General features: G+C 46.7%; 1 protein-coding gene across 1 annotated transcript in view; it reads right to left on the bottom strand.

The window, feature by feature from the left end:
* The window catches only part of SCN8A (sodium voltage-gated channel alpha subunit 8), a 57,628-nt gene that overhangs the window by 16,556 nt on the left and 23,572 nt on the right, over positions 1-17,500 (bottom strand). Inside the window, exons 7-20 of the mRNA XM_074929631.1 lie at positions 14,544-14,765; positions 13,745-13,808; positions 12,963-13,104; positions 12,064-12,270; positions 11,212-11,499; positions 10,456-10,815; positions 8,566-8,701; positions 6,634-6,872; positions 6,047-6,220; positions 4,766-5,122; positions 3,206-3,676; positions 2,703-2,820; positions 1,873-2,027; positions 794-967 (exon numbers count right to left, since the gene is read on the bottom strand). Coding sequence (XP_074785732.1) covers positions 794-967; positions 1,873-2,027; positions 2,703-2,820; positions 3,206-3,676; positions 4,766-5,122; positions 6,047-6,220; positions 6,634-6,872; positions 8,566-8,701; positions 10,456-10,815; positions 11,212-11,499; positions 12,064-12,270; positions 12,963-13,104; positions 13,745-13,808; positions 14,544-14,765 — 3,107 coding nt within the window. The remainder of the gene's footprint in view (positions 1-793; positions 968-1,872; positions 2,028-2,702; positions 2,821-3,205; positions 3,677-4,765; positions 5,123-6,046; positions 6,221-6,633; positions 6,873-8,565; positions 8,702-10,455; positions 10,816-11,211; positions 11,500-12,063; positions 12,271-12,962; positions 13,105-13,744; positions 13,809-14,543; positions 14,766-17,500) is intronic.

Below are 17,500 nucleotides of genomic sequence, written 5' to 3'. Positions count from 1 at the left end.
CCTTGCTGTGCTTTGGCGTCGTATTTATTGCTAACACTTCTCTCTATTGTCTTTCTTCTTTTAATTCTCAAATTTATTCTCCCTACCAAGATGTTCTGCAGGGGAATTCCAGGGTGATCACGTGCTGATCTGTCCAGACCGACCGTTTCCCTAGTTCGTGCTACGATCTCTCATCAGCACGCTTTGTTCTTTGATACGGTCCTGCTTTTTCTCTCCTGGGGGCATCAGATCTTTTTAACAGAAGGAGGATGATGTTGAACTCCCATTTTGCATAATAAGCTTTCAGAGCGCTCGGATTTTCACACAAATAGACGTGCCCGATGTTCAGAACATCAGACCTCGTTAGGATGGGAAGATCTCGCCTGCCTCATCATCCCCCCATCGTTAACAACGCGAGCAAACGGTTACAGAAAGAGGGTGTCACCGAGGAATACCACGTCTGCACAAGTCCTCCCACTGCTAACACCTTCCAGGAGCTCAACATGCGGGCAGGCCTCTTAGAAACAGTATTTTCAGCAGAGCAAAAGAGCCAAGGGCTGGCAAACCCTCCTTTGTGTCCGCAGGCTCATTAGGACCTGCAGGGCAGAAATTCCACAGTCGCACAGGAAACGCCAGCAACACGCCAAGGGCTCGGGGGGTTTATCCTCATTTTGGAAACCTACAGATATCTGGGATTGAATCCTCATTAAATAGATGATTCAGTTAGGACACTTCTGAGGAGAAAACATTACGCCCGCATTCTTCTAACCGACATTTTTTTTTCCAACCAGAAGTAAGAGGAGAGGATACATACAGCCACAATGAGGAAATCCAGCCAGCACCAGGCGTTAGTGAAGAACTTGACGAATCCATAAGCACACCATTTCAGCAACATCTCCAGGATGAAAATGTAAGTGAAGACCTTGTCCGCGTACTCCAGGATGGTCCGGATGGTTTTTCTCTGCTCTATGTAAATATCCTCAAAAGCCTGAGAAATAAGCAGGTACTTGTGTCATTATATCGGATTTATTCCCTAGCTCAGTGCTGTTATCCAGCTTCTTCGAGCGATACCGAGACGAGCAGTGGAATTACATTTCTTATACACAGCACCTTATCGGCTCGAGTAATTGAAGCACTGCAACACCAAACCAAAAAAAAAAAAAACAACCACCAAAAAAAAAAAAAAAAAAAGGAAAGTCCTGAATAAATCACACAAGAACTTCTCTACTTTTTAGGGATCGGAGCACAAGCTTTTCTATCAAAATGTTCAGCAGCTGCTACCACTACAGGAACACACAGAGGTTTTCCCTGCAGCTCAGCGCATCCGAAAGGGCCAAGTTCATTGGCAATCAGATTGCTAATTACTACGAAAGCCGTGCACGGCTGCTGCTGTGGGACAGGAATTGTTGTGGCCTTCTGTCCTAAAACCTGCGAGCAACGTGTGCTCGAAGCTGTCTGTGCTCTAACCCTACCTAGGGAACAGCGTACTGTGCGAAAACAGACAGGGGTTATTTGAGTCTGGGTAACACCACGAGGTCAAGAAGCTCTGCAAACGCGGAGAAGGGAAGAAAGGGAAACAGAAATATTCTTGTTTGGGGATGTAAAGTGAGACCTAGATACAGGCTGACTTAGTCCAAAATCCTCACGTTTCTAGTCAAGCTACGGTCAGAACCCAGATTTGCCGGCTTTCAGTCTTCATTCTTAATTTAAACACAACAAAAATCATTACTAAAGGCTTTTGTACAGTACCTACCACAATGGAGCTGGGTTGTTTTTCCCGGTAAGAAACATCCTAACTTGTTTTCTCACCAGATTTCCCCCACACAGCCTTCCCAATTACACGTCCCCCAGTTTACCACCACTGGGCTACGCAGATTTCTGTATTTTACTCACCAGAGCACCACTGCTCAGTAGGATCATAAAGATGATGAAAGTCTCAAACCAATTATGTTCCACGATCAGAAAACAAGTCTTCCTCAAGGTCCACCAAGACTTGCCCATCCCTTCCTCAATATTGACCTGACAACATTTACAGCGCTGCATACAACCTGGAATGGGGATAGTGCACAAAGGAGTGTGAGCCCAAATTCTGTTAGGTAACAGATGATTTACTGCAAGAACATAAAACTGTCGTTGTCGAGAAGCAGTTTTGATGCCAACAATATTAAATTTTAGTTGAAACTCTTCCGTTCCTGAGGATTTTATGATTTCTTTTGCCACTTCTTTATCCGGGCACCTGAATTAACATCAATTTGTGAACAGATTAAGCTCGTTATATTTGGTGAAGAATCCATGAACTTGACAGAAGAGGAATGGAAAAGTTGCTGATAAAATAACCTTGAACCATTTAAAATATCTTTGCCATGGGAATACCTGTAATGGAGCAGTTGCTGAAAGACATTGAGGCCAGCAACTTGAAGAGGAAAAAAGAAAAAAAACCCGACCAGAAGGCAGATTCTTCTGCTTCTAAGCACTCAAGGCATCAGTTGTACAAAAGATCACCTTGCTCTGCCTATAGGCCATCTACATCCTTGCAGGGATCTACATCTCCAAGACCTTCACTTTGCAAATTCCTCTGAGCTAGTTCACCCGTGATCCAAGAAGGGTCTCAGAAGAAGCTGGCAGCCAGCCCTGATCCAGAGCAAGACCTAACCTTAAGCTTAGAGTAGAGACAGGTCCCCAGAACACTCGGAGGCCTCCTTCCCCCCTCGCAGTCTGCTCACCCTCAGTGAAGCAGGCGTCGGGGTCCAGGTACTCCTCTGGGGCCTCCACCGGGACTTCTTCCACTTCAGGCTTGATATCAATGGTGCTGCCTTCGGAGGAGCTGGTATCATCAAGTTTCTGGAACACAAAATCAAACCCAATCCAACCTGTAATTAGTTCCCAACAAAGATGAAACTTCATGACGACTCAGCAGTTTGTTCACCAGATTTACTGTAACAAAAGTTGTTTCCTCACTTCCCCTCATTAAGGTCCCGACCCAGCTTATATCTCACGTTAAGAGCACAGACAGCACTAAGCATTTACATCCCGTGTATTTACGAGTGTGTCTGGTTCTCCACAGAGCAACCAGCACAAGAAACTTCTGTCTTGTGTGCAAAGGCAGAATCGTAACACACACACACAAGTTCTGTGCTGCAACTATCTAGTTCTCCCTCCCAAGATGCTTCCAGGCACTCACACGAGGGTCAAACGGCTAGAATCCATTTTTAGCATTTCATCCTACCTCCTTGCTGCCATCAGGGTCTGTATCGCTGCTGAAATCTTCCGTGTTGAGATTTTCAAAATCTGATTCACCCACAGCAATAGGAACCCGGACAGTGAGGTTGGGGTTATTGATGAAGGACATGTGATCTTCGTCTATGATGTACTTCTCCACGCTGCTCCCAATGCCACTCGTCGTGCCGTTGCCGTTCTTCTGATAATCAATGTCTCTGTTGATGTCAGCCCCTGTATGGTTGGCGATGCAGTTCACCTTCTTGTCGTACAGTTCATCCAAGGGTTTGACCTCATCCGCCTCTCTCTGCTTGAAATGAGCCTGCATGAACTCCCGCACTTTTGCCTTGGTCCAGGCAATGCCCTTCTTGATGCGAATAACAGAAATCTGCAGGTTGTTCATCTCCCCATCGTCATCCGTGGCTGCCAAGTTGTCTGCGCTGAAGGAGCTCAGCAGCAAGGCCAAGAACAGGTTCAGCACCTGGAAGAGAAGGCAGAGGTCAGAGCTGACACAGGGGTTCTGCTTCCGAAGCTGAAGGTGAGTGTTCAGCCACAGGGGCTGCAGAGCTACGGCTCCCAGCACCGCGCCGAGAACCAGCTCTGGTGTCCCACAGACCCCCCCGAGGTACCCAGGGCTCCAGGAACGAGACGCTGACCCCGGGGGAGCCCTGGGCAGCCGTGACTCCCCCGGGGGCCCCGGGGCAGGGAAAAGGCTCCCAGAGCCCCTTGCAGGATCCGGACTGCAGACGTCAGGGAGGGATTTAAGGAGCTGCCAGCCAAGGGATTGACATTCAGCGTTCCTGGTTTAGCCCCATCTCTGGCTCAAAGGACACGGGCTCAATCTAAGCACTTTGAGCGATCGCTCCCAGATCTATTTCTTTGCCCACATCTAGTGAGAGACCCCAAGACTTATTTTGTCAAAACCCCTTGGCGAGAGAAGTCCCCTCAGACAGAGCTCACAACGCAGCTTTGAAGTCATGCAACTGTTCACACTACTTCAGTCTTGCTTACATTTTCCTCCATAGACTTTTCCTCACAAAATTTAAGACCAGAAGGAAACACCATGATCTAGTCTAACCTCCCACACAACAGGCCGTGCAATTTCACCAGCAGATTCTTGCACACAACTATACCTCATGATTGAGCCAGTGGGCAGATTTCAGAAGAAACTTCCAATCTGATTTTAACACACCAGGACCTTCCCCTGTCTACCAAATTATTTCCTCTCCCGGCATTTGAAAACTCAGGTTTTGCTTCTTTTCAACTTCGTCTACCCGCCCAGGCAAGGTGTGGGTCTGTCCCCTTTGACTGAGGGTTTCGTACCTCCAGCTTTTATGGCAAAGTGGTTGGATGCTTTATCTGTGGGCAACTGTTTAAGGCCTTAATTGAGCAAGGCACATCCTTAATATTGAGCTACCAAAGCCAACGGGACTGTTCATGTGTCAAAGGCCCTAAAGGACCCCAACAGAGCTGGAAGAGACTCACAAATCATTACTCCCTAGTCCTGTGGGCTCCCCATGTCCTACCCCACCCGGAGGCAACCAAAGCCCATCAGTAACCATTTACTGACCACTAAATTTCCGATGACCATGACCATCATGAAGACAATCAAGCACATGGCCTGTCCTGCTACTTCCATACAATCCCACATGGTCTCAATCCATTCCCCACACAACACACGGAAGACAATGAGGAAGGAGTGGAAGAAATCGTTCATGTGCCAGCGGGGTAGCTCACACTCCGGATTGATCTTGCAGACACACTCCTTGTAGCTTTTGCCGAAGAGCTGCATGCCCACCACAGCAAAGATGAACACGATGATGGCTAGCACCAAGGTCAAGTTCCCCAGAGCACCCACTGAGTTACCGATGATTTTTATCAGCATGTTCAGAGTGGGCCAGGACTTGGCCAGTTTGAAGACTCTCAGCTACAAAAAAAAAAAAAAACAAACAACAAAAAAAACAAAACACAAAAGACAATTTAATTTCATCTTAAATGAAGAGGAAAATGAGGCAGAACTTTCTAAAGAGCAGCCATCTTGTATTTTTTGTAAACTTAAGCCTATACTTCTGCTACTGAAGTCAGTGGGAGGGGGGGATGCTCGACTTCTCTTGGAATTTGGCCTTCTGCATTCTGTACCTGTCAGCCCCCACGGGGTGATCTCCTTTTACAAAGGAAACGTAGGGAGCTTCCATCTCGCTTCGCAAACTTTGCAACATTAAGGAAGTCAGGAGATTTATATGAAGGGATGTGTGTCACAAAAAATGACTTTTTTTTCTTTCCTGAATGCTTCTCATCTTCCCCTGGAAACAAGGACTTGTTTTCCTGGCGTATCCAGAACACACAACCAAAGTTTAATTTCCAAATAATCTCATTTGGAGACAGACTTTCTGAAGCTGGATATAAGCAGGAGCTTCCAAGTCCTGTGCTCCTTGGAAAATCTGACCTCAGTTGTGGTTCTCTGCGCCCAACAATCTAACCTTGAGGTTTTCATAATTTAATTTTCAAAAAGCTTAACCGCTGACAGCGCAATGACTGTAGGTATTCAGCACTTTTATTATACTACCAGATCTGACCACATGAAATAAGAGGGGCATTCTAACCTGGTCCATACTAAGTACTCTACACCAAGCCACCTCCCAAGTCATCCTTCACCGCCTAAAAACAATGAAGCTGTTGCTCAGATCTTGTAAACGACAGTTGTGAAGTAAGAAGAGACCACAGAAATGACACTGCCCCAACTCTGTCCTCCCCAACACCAGAAAAAAGTGGGGTTTGCCTTTTCTTATGTAAAAAGCTTTCTAGTAGCTCCAAGATGGTAACATTCAAAAAGAACTGGAACATGAAATACCAATCGGAAAGATCGCAGCACAGAAAGTCCTTCCACATCTGCTAGACTCAGTTCCATTAAACTGAGGGAGACAATAAACCCGTCAAAGATGTTCCAGCCTTCTTGGAAATAATAGTAAGGATCCATGGCAATGAGCTTCAGGAACATTTCCGCTGTGAAAATTCCCGTGAAAACCTGGAGGGGTGAGGAGAGAGAGAGAGACAAAGAACAGACAAAGATTCGCTTTTGTTCATTTTCTGATCTTCAGGCCAAATATCAAACAAGGTGATTTTGTCCTGCCAGTTTAAAGACGCAGCCTGGGTGATGCCACGTGCTCTCTTCTCCTCCAGTGCAGCACAAATATCAGCGACCTACTCAGGCAGAGCAGGAATTAACAGATGGATTTTTCAGGAGTAACAATTTCTGAGCAGAGAAGCGCACCCTTAGCAAACATCTCCGAGCTGTCACAGACTGCAGCGAGGGCAAGCTCACGCCGCTCAGCGTCCTCTAGTCAGGGTGGAACAGCAGCTCTTTCAGTCTAAGTCTAGATTAACAAGCCACGTATCCCAGCAGGAGCGGATCTGTAAGGAAGGTTTACCAACACTTACCAGATTTCCTACGGAGAGCACGTGTTCGAACTCGGGGGTCATAGGATGGTGCTCCATGGCCATGAACAAAGTGTTCAGCACAATACAGATGGTGATGGCCAAGTCAACAAAAGGATCCATGACAATTAAGTTCACAATCTCCTTCAGCTTGATCCAGTACGGGTGGCATTCCCAGATCAAGAACGTGTTGGCAAATTTGTACCAGCAAGGGGGACACTTCCTCTGGGACTCTTCCAGCTCTACGATTACAAAACAAAACGGCAGCAGGGTTCAGTCTCCAGCCCTAAGGCTGCTGGATCTCTCTGAGGCTCAGCACGGCTCAAACACCGTCTGGTCTCGCCTCTCACCAACCCCTCTCGTGTCGCCCTGCTTGCACAACAGTTTAATACCCGTAGGCCAAAGACCCGTTTTGCCATATGTACATACCACACTCAGACCAAAAGCACTCCAGGATGCTTGGCAACAGTTTAAGACAAAGCCTTACTAAGCCGTGAACCTTTTGGCCGAGGCCAATCACGCAGGTGGCCACGACAGAAGAGTCAGGCCAAGGCTTGTGCTGAGCTTCGCGGGCTTCTCCTCTGTCCCTACACAAGAGCTACACCCCACCTGCACGGGGCAGTTCGACACCTGTGCAACAGCCCCACGTGGATCTTATGATTAAATCCAAATTATTTTAAATGAAGGGATATATTTAACTCGGAATCGATCAAGGTAAAACCGTTTAAATCGAAGTTACAGATTCTAAACTGCCTTTGGTGCCAGTTTTTAAATAACTTAAATGAATTCTGCGCTGAATGCAGACACGGTCTAAAAGAGGAAATACATGACATAATGCTGCAAAGGATTTTAAACAGGAATAACCTGATTAAGACTAACCACATCCTTCTACAGGAATCAAATATGATGCTGTGTCCGTTTTTTTTGGGTTTTTTTGATTTTTTTTTTTTACACTGGCTCATTTCAAGTGCTTAGGGGAAAAAAATAAAAGTCAGGAGTTCCCTCCCTCTATTCTTTGACTTGCAATGGTTCCATTCAGGCTATACAGCTGTTCGTGCTGAAGTTTTATTTTTTATGGGTAGGGAAAGGACCACTGCGCTCTCTTTCTCATTGGTTCTTTGGTTGCTTAGTATTTAGTTGCCTTGGAATTTCTAAAGTTAAAAGAGAGGACCGTAGCACTGTAGCCTGTAGGCGTTTGCGCAGGAGGGAAGCAGCAGCAGAACCTTGCTCTGTTTCTAAGTATATTTAGTTTTCATACAATTTTATTGCAGGAGACAGCAGGAATTTGAGATCATCAACCTCATATGGCTGCTGTTCATAAATTCTTGCTGGCTCCTGCATAACATATTTGGAAATCTCAGCTCCGTGTGCTGTCCGTTTCAGAATTTCCGTCATCCAGAAGTCCCTTTCTCTTTCGACAGCTGTCACATTGCAGCTCTGAGCGGAGCTCAAATCTTCTTCTCCCCCAGACTGTAAGCAAAGGAGGGTCTCTCCAGTCCTTGGGAGATGGCAGGAGACAGAACATCTGCATTAAACGTTCTCTTACTCCCATGATCTCCACGCTGCATATTCATTGTTGTAAAATTACAACTCTTTGTTGTCTTTACCTCTGTATCTATAAAATTCAGGCGCAAATCTGAGTAAAATAAAGTCTAATAAATACTTCTGCATCAACAATGACCCAAAGGAAGCAGGTTTAGGCAAAATCAATGCATGAACACGTATTACCTGCAAGCAGGGCTGGCTAAATCCTGTATAGCCAAGGGCAGGGTCCTGTGCCCCCCACCTCCGCCCCACCAGCTCCCCGCGGCCCCCACACCCGCCGCCAGGGCACCTCCTGAGGCCTCCCCCGTGCCGTGGGGCCGCGCAGAGGGACAGCCAGCACGGCTCCGGGGCAGACGTGGGGCCAGGGACCCACCTCCCAGCCACACCTACCCTCGACAAGGGTGTTGGTCAAGCCCGTCATCACGCTGTTGGTCCGATCCTTTCGGCCATAGGATGCGTTCACCTGATCCATCGAGACCAAAAGAGACCCCCCAGGTTTCTTTCTGATTTCGATCTCAGTAGTACCCTGCAAAATTCATGCCATGATTAATACCAACTCCCTGTATTTTACATACTCTCAGCCTAGAAATACGCCACGCACGCCCAAGAAGAGAGAAAAACATCTTTGTTCCTGCCACCCCTCTCATTTCCGACGCTATGCAAATGGTCAAACCCAAACTCAAGCCCTCATTTCTGCCAGCACCGGTGCTCTGCAGCTTCAGACAAATGAAGGACTGTATTTTGAAGAACGTTTCTAACGAAGACTCCTGTGGTACCAAGCATTTTACACTCTGTGCAGCAAAGAGCAGAGACGGGCAGTGACTCCTTTCACCAGGCCACTCCACAAGCATTCTGGTCCGAGCGTGAACTCCACCCCAGCCCCATCCGAGCCACCCAGATTAAGAAGGTTTAGGAGCTGAGCATTCGACAGTATCAACATCTATTTCGAACTCTGCATCTGAAAATGACAATAAAAGCAGCTCAGGCACATCACTGTCCGAGAGCTAGCGGGGGTTTCCCCCACTGGAGCCCACTGCGAAGTGATTTTCTAACACAACAGGGCTACGGATCCACGTCCTGGGAAGGGTCACCTCGTCCCCCGCCAGCCAAAGGGCTCACACTTCCACAGGCACCTCACAAGATCGCTCAGGAAATGCCAGTCTGTCAGGCACAGACAACCTTGTGTACTAACGGATAATTGTTTGGGGTTTTTTTTTTTCCCCTCTTTACAGGAATTTGTCCCTGTCTGCTTGTGAACCGGGGCTCCGCGCAGCCCCTGCGGCTCTCCCACCACAACTGCCTGTTGCACGTCGCACTCTCTCTACGTACAGAGGCAGCAAAGTAACTGCCAAGTAATACTTTCTCTTTTAGGCACGCATCATGCAGATGACTGCTCCTACCACACTCACGCTGTGTTAGAAAGGGAATTAAATATCGAAGCAAAACATTGTATTAACACGCTAATTAGGGAAGAAAGAAAACAGACAGCAACTGGTACTTAATGTAACTAATTATGGTCAAACAGGCTGCAAGGATTGAAGTAACTTAAAAAAAAAAAAAAAGCTTGGAATTTATAGGCACGGTAACCAGTCTTTTCTCAGAAACAACTGATTTAGGTATCTCTCAAATGATGTTTCAATCTTACACAGGTTTTTTTTTTTTACACCCCACTGAATAACATTCTGGTTTTTAAGCTTTGTTTCTTTCCTGCGTTCTGGAATGTTGACCCACTGAAAAGGTTACTCAGTGCAAATTCAGTCAATCAATTAGAAAAAGTCACAGTCAGGAAAATTCAAAAATCACAAAAATAATAGTTTAAAAAAAAATCGTTATTTTACTAACAGCTTCCCTTGCAAAAATTTAGTGAGTGCTCCAATAAAAGACTGTTTGTATTTCCCTTTAAATCCCCAAATATTTTATCTTATTGTGGAGAACATCTGCAACAAACTTTGGTTGGTTTTCCCATTCCCATGCTTTAAATAGCTCCTTAGGAATTGCCCGGACGTACACCAAGCGTTCCTACTATCCTCAGTCCTTTAATTAAGGATCCATTCCAAGTTTTTTTTTTGCCCAGGAAGCCAGGGGGAGAAGGAGGTGGGTCGCCGAGCTCGAGAAGGAAAGAAAGGGCAAGTTAAAGCAGAGGGTGTTCCGTCCAGCACAGGCTGTGCTGGCTCTGGGCGCCGGGTCTCTCGCGGGGAGGAACCCCCCGGGCGCCCGCGCGGCCTCCTCGCGCCCTCCCGACACCCCCACCCCACCCGGAGGTGCTTTATCTGGTTTCACCTCAGGCAGGAGGCGTCCCCCGGGCATGCTGGAGGGTGGGCCGCCGATCAGGGACACCACGCCGTTACAGTCCACCGTGCTGTTCCTCTTGACGTTCCGGCGGAGGTTGGGGAAGATGCGCGAGGAGCGGCTGCCCTGGCTGTACCCGCTGTAGCCGCTGTAGCTGCTCCGGCGGTCGCGGCCGCGGATGGGGATGAAGAGGGAATCTCTCCTGCCCTCGCTCTCCTCCACTGTGCTGTGCTCGTCATCGGCAAACTCGTTCTCTGAACCCGGGTCACGAAATCGCCCTTTGTAGCTGAAGATGCTGCTCTTGCTATTGTGTCGGGAGAGAAAAGGGGAGCCTGGGATACTGAGGAGAGACTAGGAGGGAGAGAAGAAAGAACAACAGCGTGAATAGCGTGGAAAAAAGCACTGCAGTGCCCTCAAGGGCTGCTACGGGGGTTTCGCTCCCTCTCCGGGTCTACACAACCATCACCACTTAGTCACTGGCTGCACTTTCTACTTGTTATTTTAAGAGCTGCTCACTCCTGGCTGGCCGAGTTACGCTGGTGAAGAAGTTACCTGGTTAGAGTCACTACTCTCGGCAACAATTTACACCAGGGGTAAGTGGGTGCAAGGGCCGTGAACTTGGGCTGTAAGCGTCCTCCTGATCCACTGCCAGATCAAGAGGATGGGTAGATTCCTTTGACACGCTAATCAGGAGCTAAACTAAAATAGTATCCTGACATAAACATTAGCAAAGGAAATAAAAACTACCTGGTTCATGATGGAAAATTTCCTTCCTAGCCTGTTATCTGGTAGCCTGAACGCTTTCCTCCTCATGCCATCCTCGGATTCAGACTTGAACACCTTTTCATTGTCACACTTCTCGTCTCCTTCTGACAGTTCTTTGTCCTTTCGTTTTTTCCTCCTGTTTCGACGCTCCTTGGCGCTCTTGGAACTGAGTTTGGAAATCTCAGAGGAGCTCCGAGACATCCTCCCCCCACCATCATCTTCCACAGCATCTTCAGAGACCGTCCCTGCTGAAGTGACCATAGCAGCAGCCTGAGGGCGTAGGCAAGAGAAGGGAAAAATAAATCAGATCTTACCACGATGAATGCTCCATTTTCTGCTTTAAGAATGTGGCTTAATGCGTGTAAGTACAAGTCTTCGGGGCAGGATTGAGATGGTTATTATTTTTCTTGGAAGAAACTTGCAGCCAGGACTTGTAAAAATTTTTATAGTCTACTTCTGCAGGTAGTAAAATCTCTCCCAGTCCCTCAGCTTTGTTTACAAGCATTTGATAAAGGACCAACGAAGACGTACTTGTCCGCCTTGCAAAGATATTCCCACACTTAACAAGGAACTCTGGGAACATTTAAAATTTTCTGAACTGAAGCGAGTTTTCAGTACAAAATAAACGCAGCAAGCTTGCATATAATTCAGAAAAAAACAGCAGCAGTGAAGAGACAGGGCACGACATCAAGCCCAGTCAACGGAGGACGTGATGCCAAAGCAAGCCACGGCTTTTTTGATTATACATCGCTGCTCTGTAATAACAGCCAAATAAATCTTAAAACATGTAAATGCATCAAAAAAAACAACCCAAAACCCAATCAAAACACTCACCTGTGCTTCCTCCTGCTGCTTTTTCAATTGTTCTAACATGGCCTTAAATTCGGCCTCCTTCTGCTCTGCCTCCTCCAGCGTGGCCTGGTTCTGCTCTTCATAAGCCATAGCCACCACCGCCAGAATGAGATTCACCAGATAGAACGAGCCCACAAAGATCACCAAGACAAAGAAGATCATGTAGGTTTTTCCTGCTGCTCGTAAGGTCTGGAAGCAGAAAAGAAATGTAGAGGGAAGAGAAAAGGAAAGGGGAAAGCAGCGATTTCAGAGGGACACCCGATAGCTGGACCGATCCCAAGCTTCTTGACCTAAGAAAATATCACGGTGCTGAATATTTAAGGTCTCAGCACTTCCACTGCAAAGCACTAAGACACTGCACATTCATTAGCCATAAACACAAAAGGTGACATCCCTCTTCTTCTCTTAAGGGAACATCCAACCGATGCAAACGGAAAATGATTCACAAGTACAGCGTGAAACTCAATGCTCAGACTCCCTTAAAACCAAACAAAACAGAAGAAAAGCCATTTCAGCAAGGTCCCCAAACCATCCTCGGGTTACAAGGAAACACTCTGCCCTCCAAAGCACCCGAGCACCTTCTGCGGGCAGAGCTCAACTGCTCACAGTCTTCTGCAGCAGCCGGTCGGGTTCTTCCAGAATGAATTCACGGCCCAGGTGTAGGCACCCTGAGGACCCCCCAGCCCTTCTGGACTCAGAAGTACAACACCCACCTACGGGTAAGGTCCCCTTCCTCCTCCTCACACAATATCTCCTCGTGCAGCTTTACTTGTGGTTACTTTCCAGGTAGGAGGAATAAAATAAAGCTTGTCATGTTTTCCTTTCCTGTATTGTCCCCAAATTCTCATCTTGCATAACACTGAAGCAAAGTGTTTACTTACTAATTGATACAAGTTTTCCCAAAAGTCCTGAGTCATAAGGCGAAATAAAGCCAGAAAAGCCCAGCTGAAAGTGTCAAAGCTTGTGTAACCATAGTTTGGGTTCCGTCCTGCTTTCATGCACGTGTAACCCTCCGGACATTGACTGTGAAGAAGACAACAGCCATGTCAGGGACTGAGGCAGTAGAAGGGATAGAGCAAGCTGACAACACACACGTTATCCGCGCTCACGGAGGTTTTCACAACTCTCAGAATGATAAATGACACGCGTTTTGCGTTCCGTGTCAAGTGAGAATAGCAGACAAGGCGAGTGGCAGACAGGATTTCAGACAAGCCCTGTTATCTCTGTCCTGTGGAAACCATTTTCACCCAACGTGAGCTGGAAGGACCAGCTTTCGCCCATCGGTGTCTTTAGAACGGAAGGACTTGGGTGAAAAACTGACTGGAGGCAACAGCACATGGGACGTTTCCATTTCTGAACCTCCATCCCCTGCTCCTCTGATGAGTCTTATGACTGGATTCAGAGGGAAATAACGTCTCTAGTAATCATCACTAGAGGTACCTGCCTCCTGAGATGACACGAAAAACGTCAGCTCACATTATATTAGCCAAACAGATAGTAACGATGGGTTAATAATTAGATTAAGGAACACGAAACCTTTCACACGTGAAATAACACCAGAACCAACAAAGGAGGCAGCAGGAGATATTCCAAAGGTTTTGCTATTGTTAGCCAACATCAATGGTAATTAGAGTCTCTGTTTCTAATAAAGCTCAACACTCACCCTGCATCTGAGCTGTTACCACAGAGCAAAGGATCAGGGGCGCCAGGAATTATGTAAAAATTTGCTGAAGAAGATGAAAAAGAAAAGATTACATGCACACACCGATGGAGTTAGAGGATTTAACATACTACAGCACTATAAAAACCTTCACTTAAGAGCCCTCTAGACCCCGTACCGTTAAATTCATCAGTAAACTAACTCAGCTTTAAATAACATTAGCCCCGGTGCCTGAGTTGAAGCACCGTTCTGGAAGTCAGTACAGCGTTTTGAATAAATATTTAAAACCAGCTGACTGCAGAGTAGAGAAGCTCAAAGTGAGAAGGGAGGAAGAAATTAAGTTACAAAAACTTGGAAGCTGGTTCCTTGATCATCCGCAGCATCATTTACAGCTCTGAAATCCTGCCAGCCTGGAAGGATGCTGCAAAGCAGAAACAGGTACCGACAACTTCATGTGCATTCTCGGAAGAACTCAGCCCAACTCAGTGAAGGGCCTGACATTCAGTTCAGGGATTGCAGTGGGCAGAGTTACTTCCCATTTACCATATTTAAACAGTTTTTAATTGGAAACAAACCAGAAAAAAATATATACATGTTGGACAAAATATTTAGCTAAGAGAACACAGCCAAGACCTAAAGGATCAACCCGACTAGAAACATCTCAACTGGAAAAAAACCTGAGCAAGGGGTTTTTACTGCCCAAAGCCAGGCACACCACGTTAAAGCCAGGTCAGAAATCCTGGTTAGCAGCATTAGGTCAAATTAAGAAGGTTTTAGGGAGTGTCACTGCAGAAATACCTACACACATTGTTGGTGTATTCCTCCCAGTCAAAGCCCTTAGAGCCGTTATCCAGGAAAGTCTCATTCACATTAATTGGCCATATCACACACTTGTTCCTTAAATTGCCCATGAACAGCTGCAGCCCGATCAGAGCAAAGACACTGAGGCAAAACACTGTCAAGATCATTACATCTGACAGCTTCTTCACAGACTGAATTAGGGCACCCACAATGGTCTTCAAGCCTGCAGAGAAGAAAACAAGACTAGAAATCACTCCTGTAGAATGAAAAGAGATTAAAAAATTCAAATACATACAGCACCTTACAACCACTACACGGTGGCAAAAGGTTGTGGCTATAAACTGGGCTCCCACTCAGGGTTTTCCACAAAGGACAATAGAGGTGGTGAACGAACCAGGCTCACCGGTTTCGGTGGTGCAACTGCTGAGAGTCAGAACGAAACACAACGGAAGGCCAACATTCATCCCCGAGAATTCTGAGCCTTGCAGCAGAGGATGCAAAGCGTACTCAGGATTCGCTGCCATGAAAGCAGGGTTTGTCTCAACAAAGATGTTTAATTAAGATACACCGCTACAAACCTCTCCACGGACACCTTTAGTTGTGTTTAAGCCTGGCTTATTGGCACAAACGACAACAACTTACAAAGATCAAATACCTTTCGGACTGTCTACATCTTAAGTTTCTACCGCTTAACTAAACTGTTTTAGCACTTCCCTTTTCCTTGCGGAAGCTGAATCTTTCATTTAGATCACGGGTTTTGTTACGGGCAGGGCAGGGTTTCACCCACAGTGCTGGCTCTTCAGGTTTACCAAGGCCGTCAGGATCATTAATGGGCAAGGCTCGATAATAAAAGTTGCTCAGGCACAAGGCAAGAATCCTGCTGGTTCTCCAACCCATTCTGGTCTGTAAGAGGAGCCACCCGTGAACTGGGGGAAGAACTCCAGCACTGACACTTTTAGGAGATAGATCTAAACAAGCGAGAATTTGGGGTGCAAAAATTCAGTATTAAGGCCTTTTAATCGGCCTTTCTGACACTGAGTAGAGTGATCTTGCGTTTATAAATGAGTAGTGAAGGAGGCTGAAGGGAGGAAGAAGGGAAGAGGAAAAAAAAAAATAAAATCACAGATCCAGCTGAATTTGGAGCTGGTCAGATCCAAGTGTCTGGTTTGATTCATATCAGGAGGACAAATTCAAAAATACATAAATAAAAAGCAATTCTTATGGAGGAATAATTCAAATGCCTTTTATTTCCATCTTCAAAACTTCTAATGAAGGCCCCAGCCCTCCTCCAAGAGGCAGCAGCTCTCTGCCGTCGGCTGTGGGGGGCAGGTCGGGGGGCAGCACGCGCATCGCGCCCAGGCAGGCACCACCGGGCAGATGCAGCCCCGCGCCCTGCTCCCGGGTCGTGCTGCTCCCTCAGAGGCTTAGCGGGAGAAAGGGGGTTGGAACCGAGCCAGCAAGAGCGTTCCCAGTCCAGTCCCAGGACAAACACGACTGCAGCACCTTCCAGCTGCACCTTCCTGCGCTGCGGGTCCACACTGACCCCAACTCCCCGTCGGCGCGCCCAGGCTGGCACTGCACGGACACCGAGGGCAGCGGTTGGTTGGAATACAAATTACTCCTGTGTCAATTAAAAAATTTAGACCACCACGGAGTTTAATATGGTCTGTGGATGAGAGCAATATTGAAATGTTTTAGCTCACAGGTGCCACAGTCCACCCCTGTCAGGCAGACCCTGCACTGCAGGGAACTCTGTCCAGCAGCGTGTCATATTCTGGTAAAATTTCCCATTTTCATCTTGTCTAAAAACCACACTGAGGATAATTCCAATTATTGATAGAAGATGTAGTTAGCACTCATCCTCACACTAAGGTTAAGTTTCTCGTTAGCTCAGCACAGAGTTAAAATTCCCATTCCGTGCGCTGAAGCAGAAGGGAAACCCCTTTATATTTTAATATTAAGTGAATTCTAAAAATTACTTCTTCCCTGAGACATGATAGCACTAAAACCCCATAATGAGTGCTCTGTGCCTAAGTTCATACTAAATAACCCAAAAAGCTCATTACACAAATGTTTTACGTCCCTCTCATTAGTCACAAACCCAAGAGGGGAACCAGGTTTGTCCCAGCACCGACGTGCTGCAGAACCACAGGAGGGGCGATCCCATCCCAGAGCCCAGCTGAGACAAAACGCCAAAGCTCCGCCATTCCCAGTTCCAGCCACGGATGTGCCCAGCGCTCAGACAGGATCCCCTCAGCTGCGTGCAGCAAATCAGCCCTTTAGTAAAAAAGTACTGATGTGCTCAGCTTAGAAGGGCTCAGATCCACACACCCCCCATCTTGCAGTCATTTGAAATAAAGGGAAAACTATTAAATTTTGAGTAAATGATCCAAAACTGAGCTGCTCCTTTCCACAGGAAGACAAGGCATGCTGTCACACATTTAGTAACCAGCTCACTAAAGTTGCATCACCTGCGCTTTGCTACGATTATGAAAGCAAAACACATACGAAACTTAAATTTTAACATCGATGCTTTTCTTTGAGCAAGCCAGTTAATACCTGTAGCAGGCTGATAGAATCGCAACTGCACTTCAGATCCGTCCAGTGCACTGCTACCAGCAATTACCAAATAGCTTTTGCTCTTTGTATGTGCACTGCCAAACATTAAGGACGGCTAAGGAAGAACATTATTCTATCACACTCTCATTCGGTGCAAGGAAAGCGGGTGCCACTTAAGAACATCATGCACAACAGCCATGTACATCTGATGGGTTTAGCAGTCTGGAATGGGGACAAAAGTGATGGGCCCCTACAATTCCATAGTCTCTTTTCTGGCAAACGTATATGCAAGTGTAGCCTGAGAAAGCAAAAGAACCATTATCAGTTAATGCATCAGGAAACAAAACACAAAGAAACAGAAGATCAAACTCATCAAGCGGTTGCTCAGGGTGCCCACCT

The sequence above is a fragment of the Athene noctua genome, chromosome 30 (assembly GCF_965140245.1).
Source record: "Athene noctua chromosome 30, bAthNoc1.hap1.1, whole genome shotgun sequence".
Lineage (NCBI taxonomy): Eukaryota > Metazoa > Chordata > Aves > Strigiformes > Strigidae > Athene > Athene noctua.
This window is presented reverse-complemented; position numbering and strand designations above follow the sequence as displayed.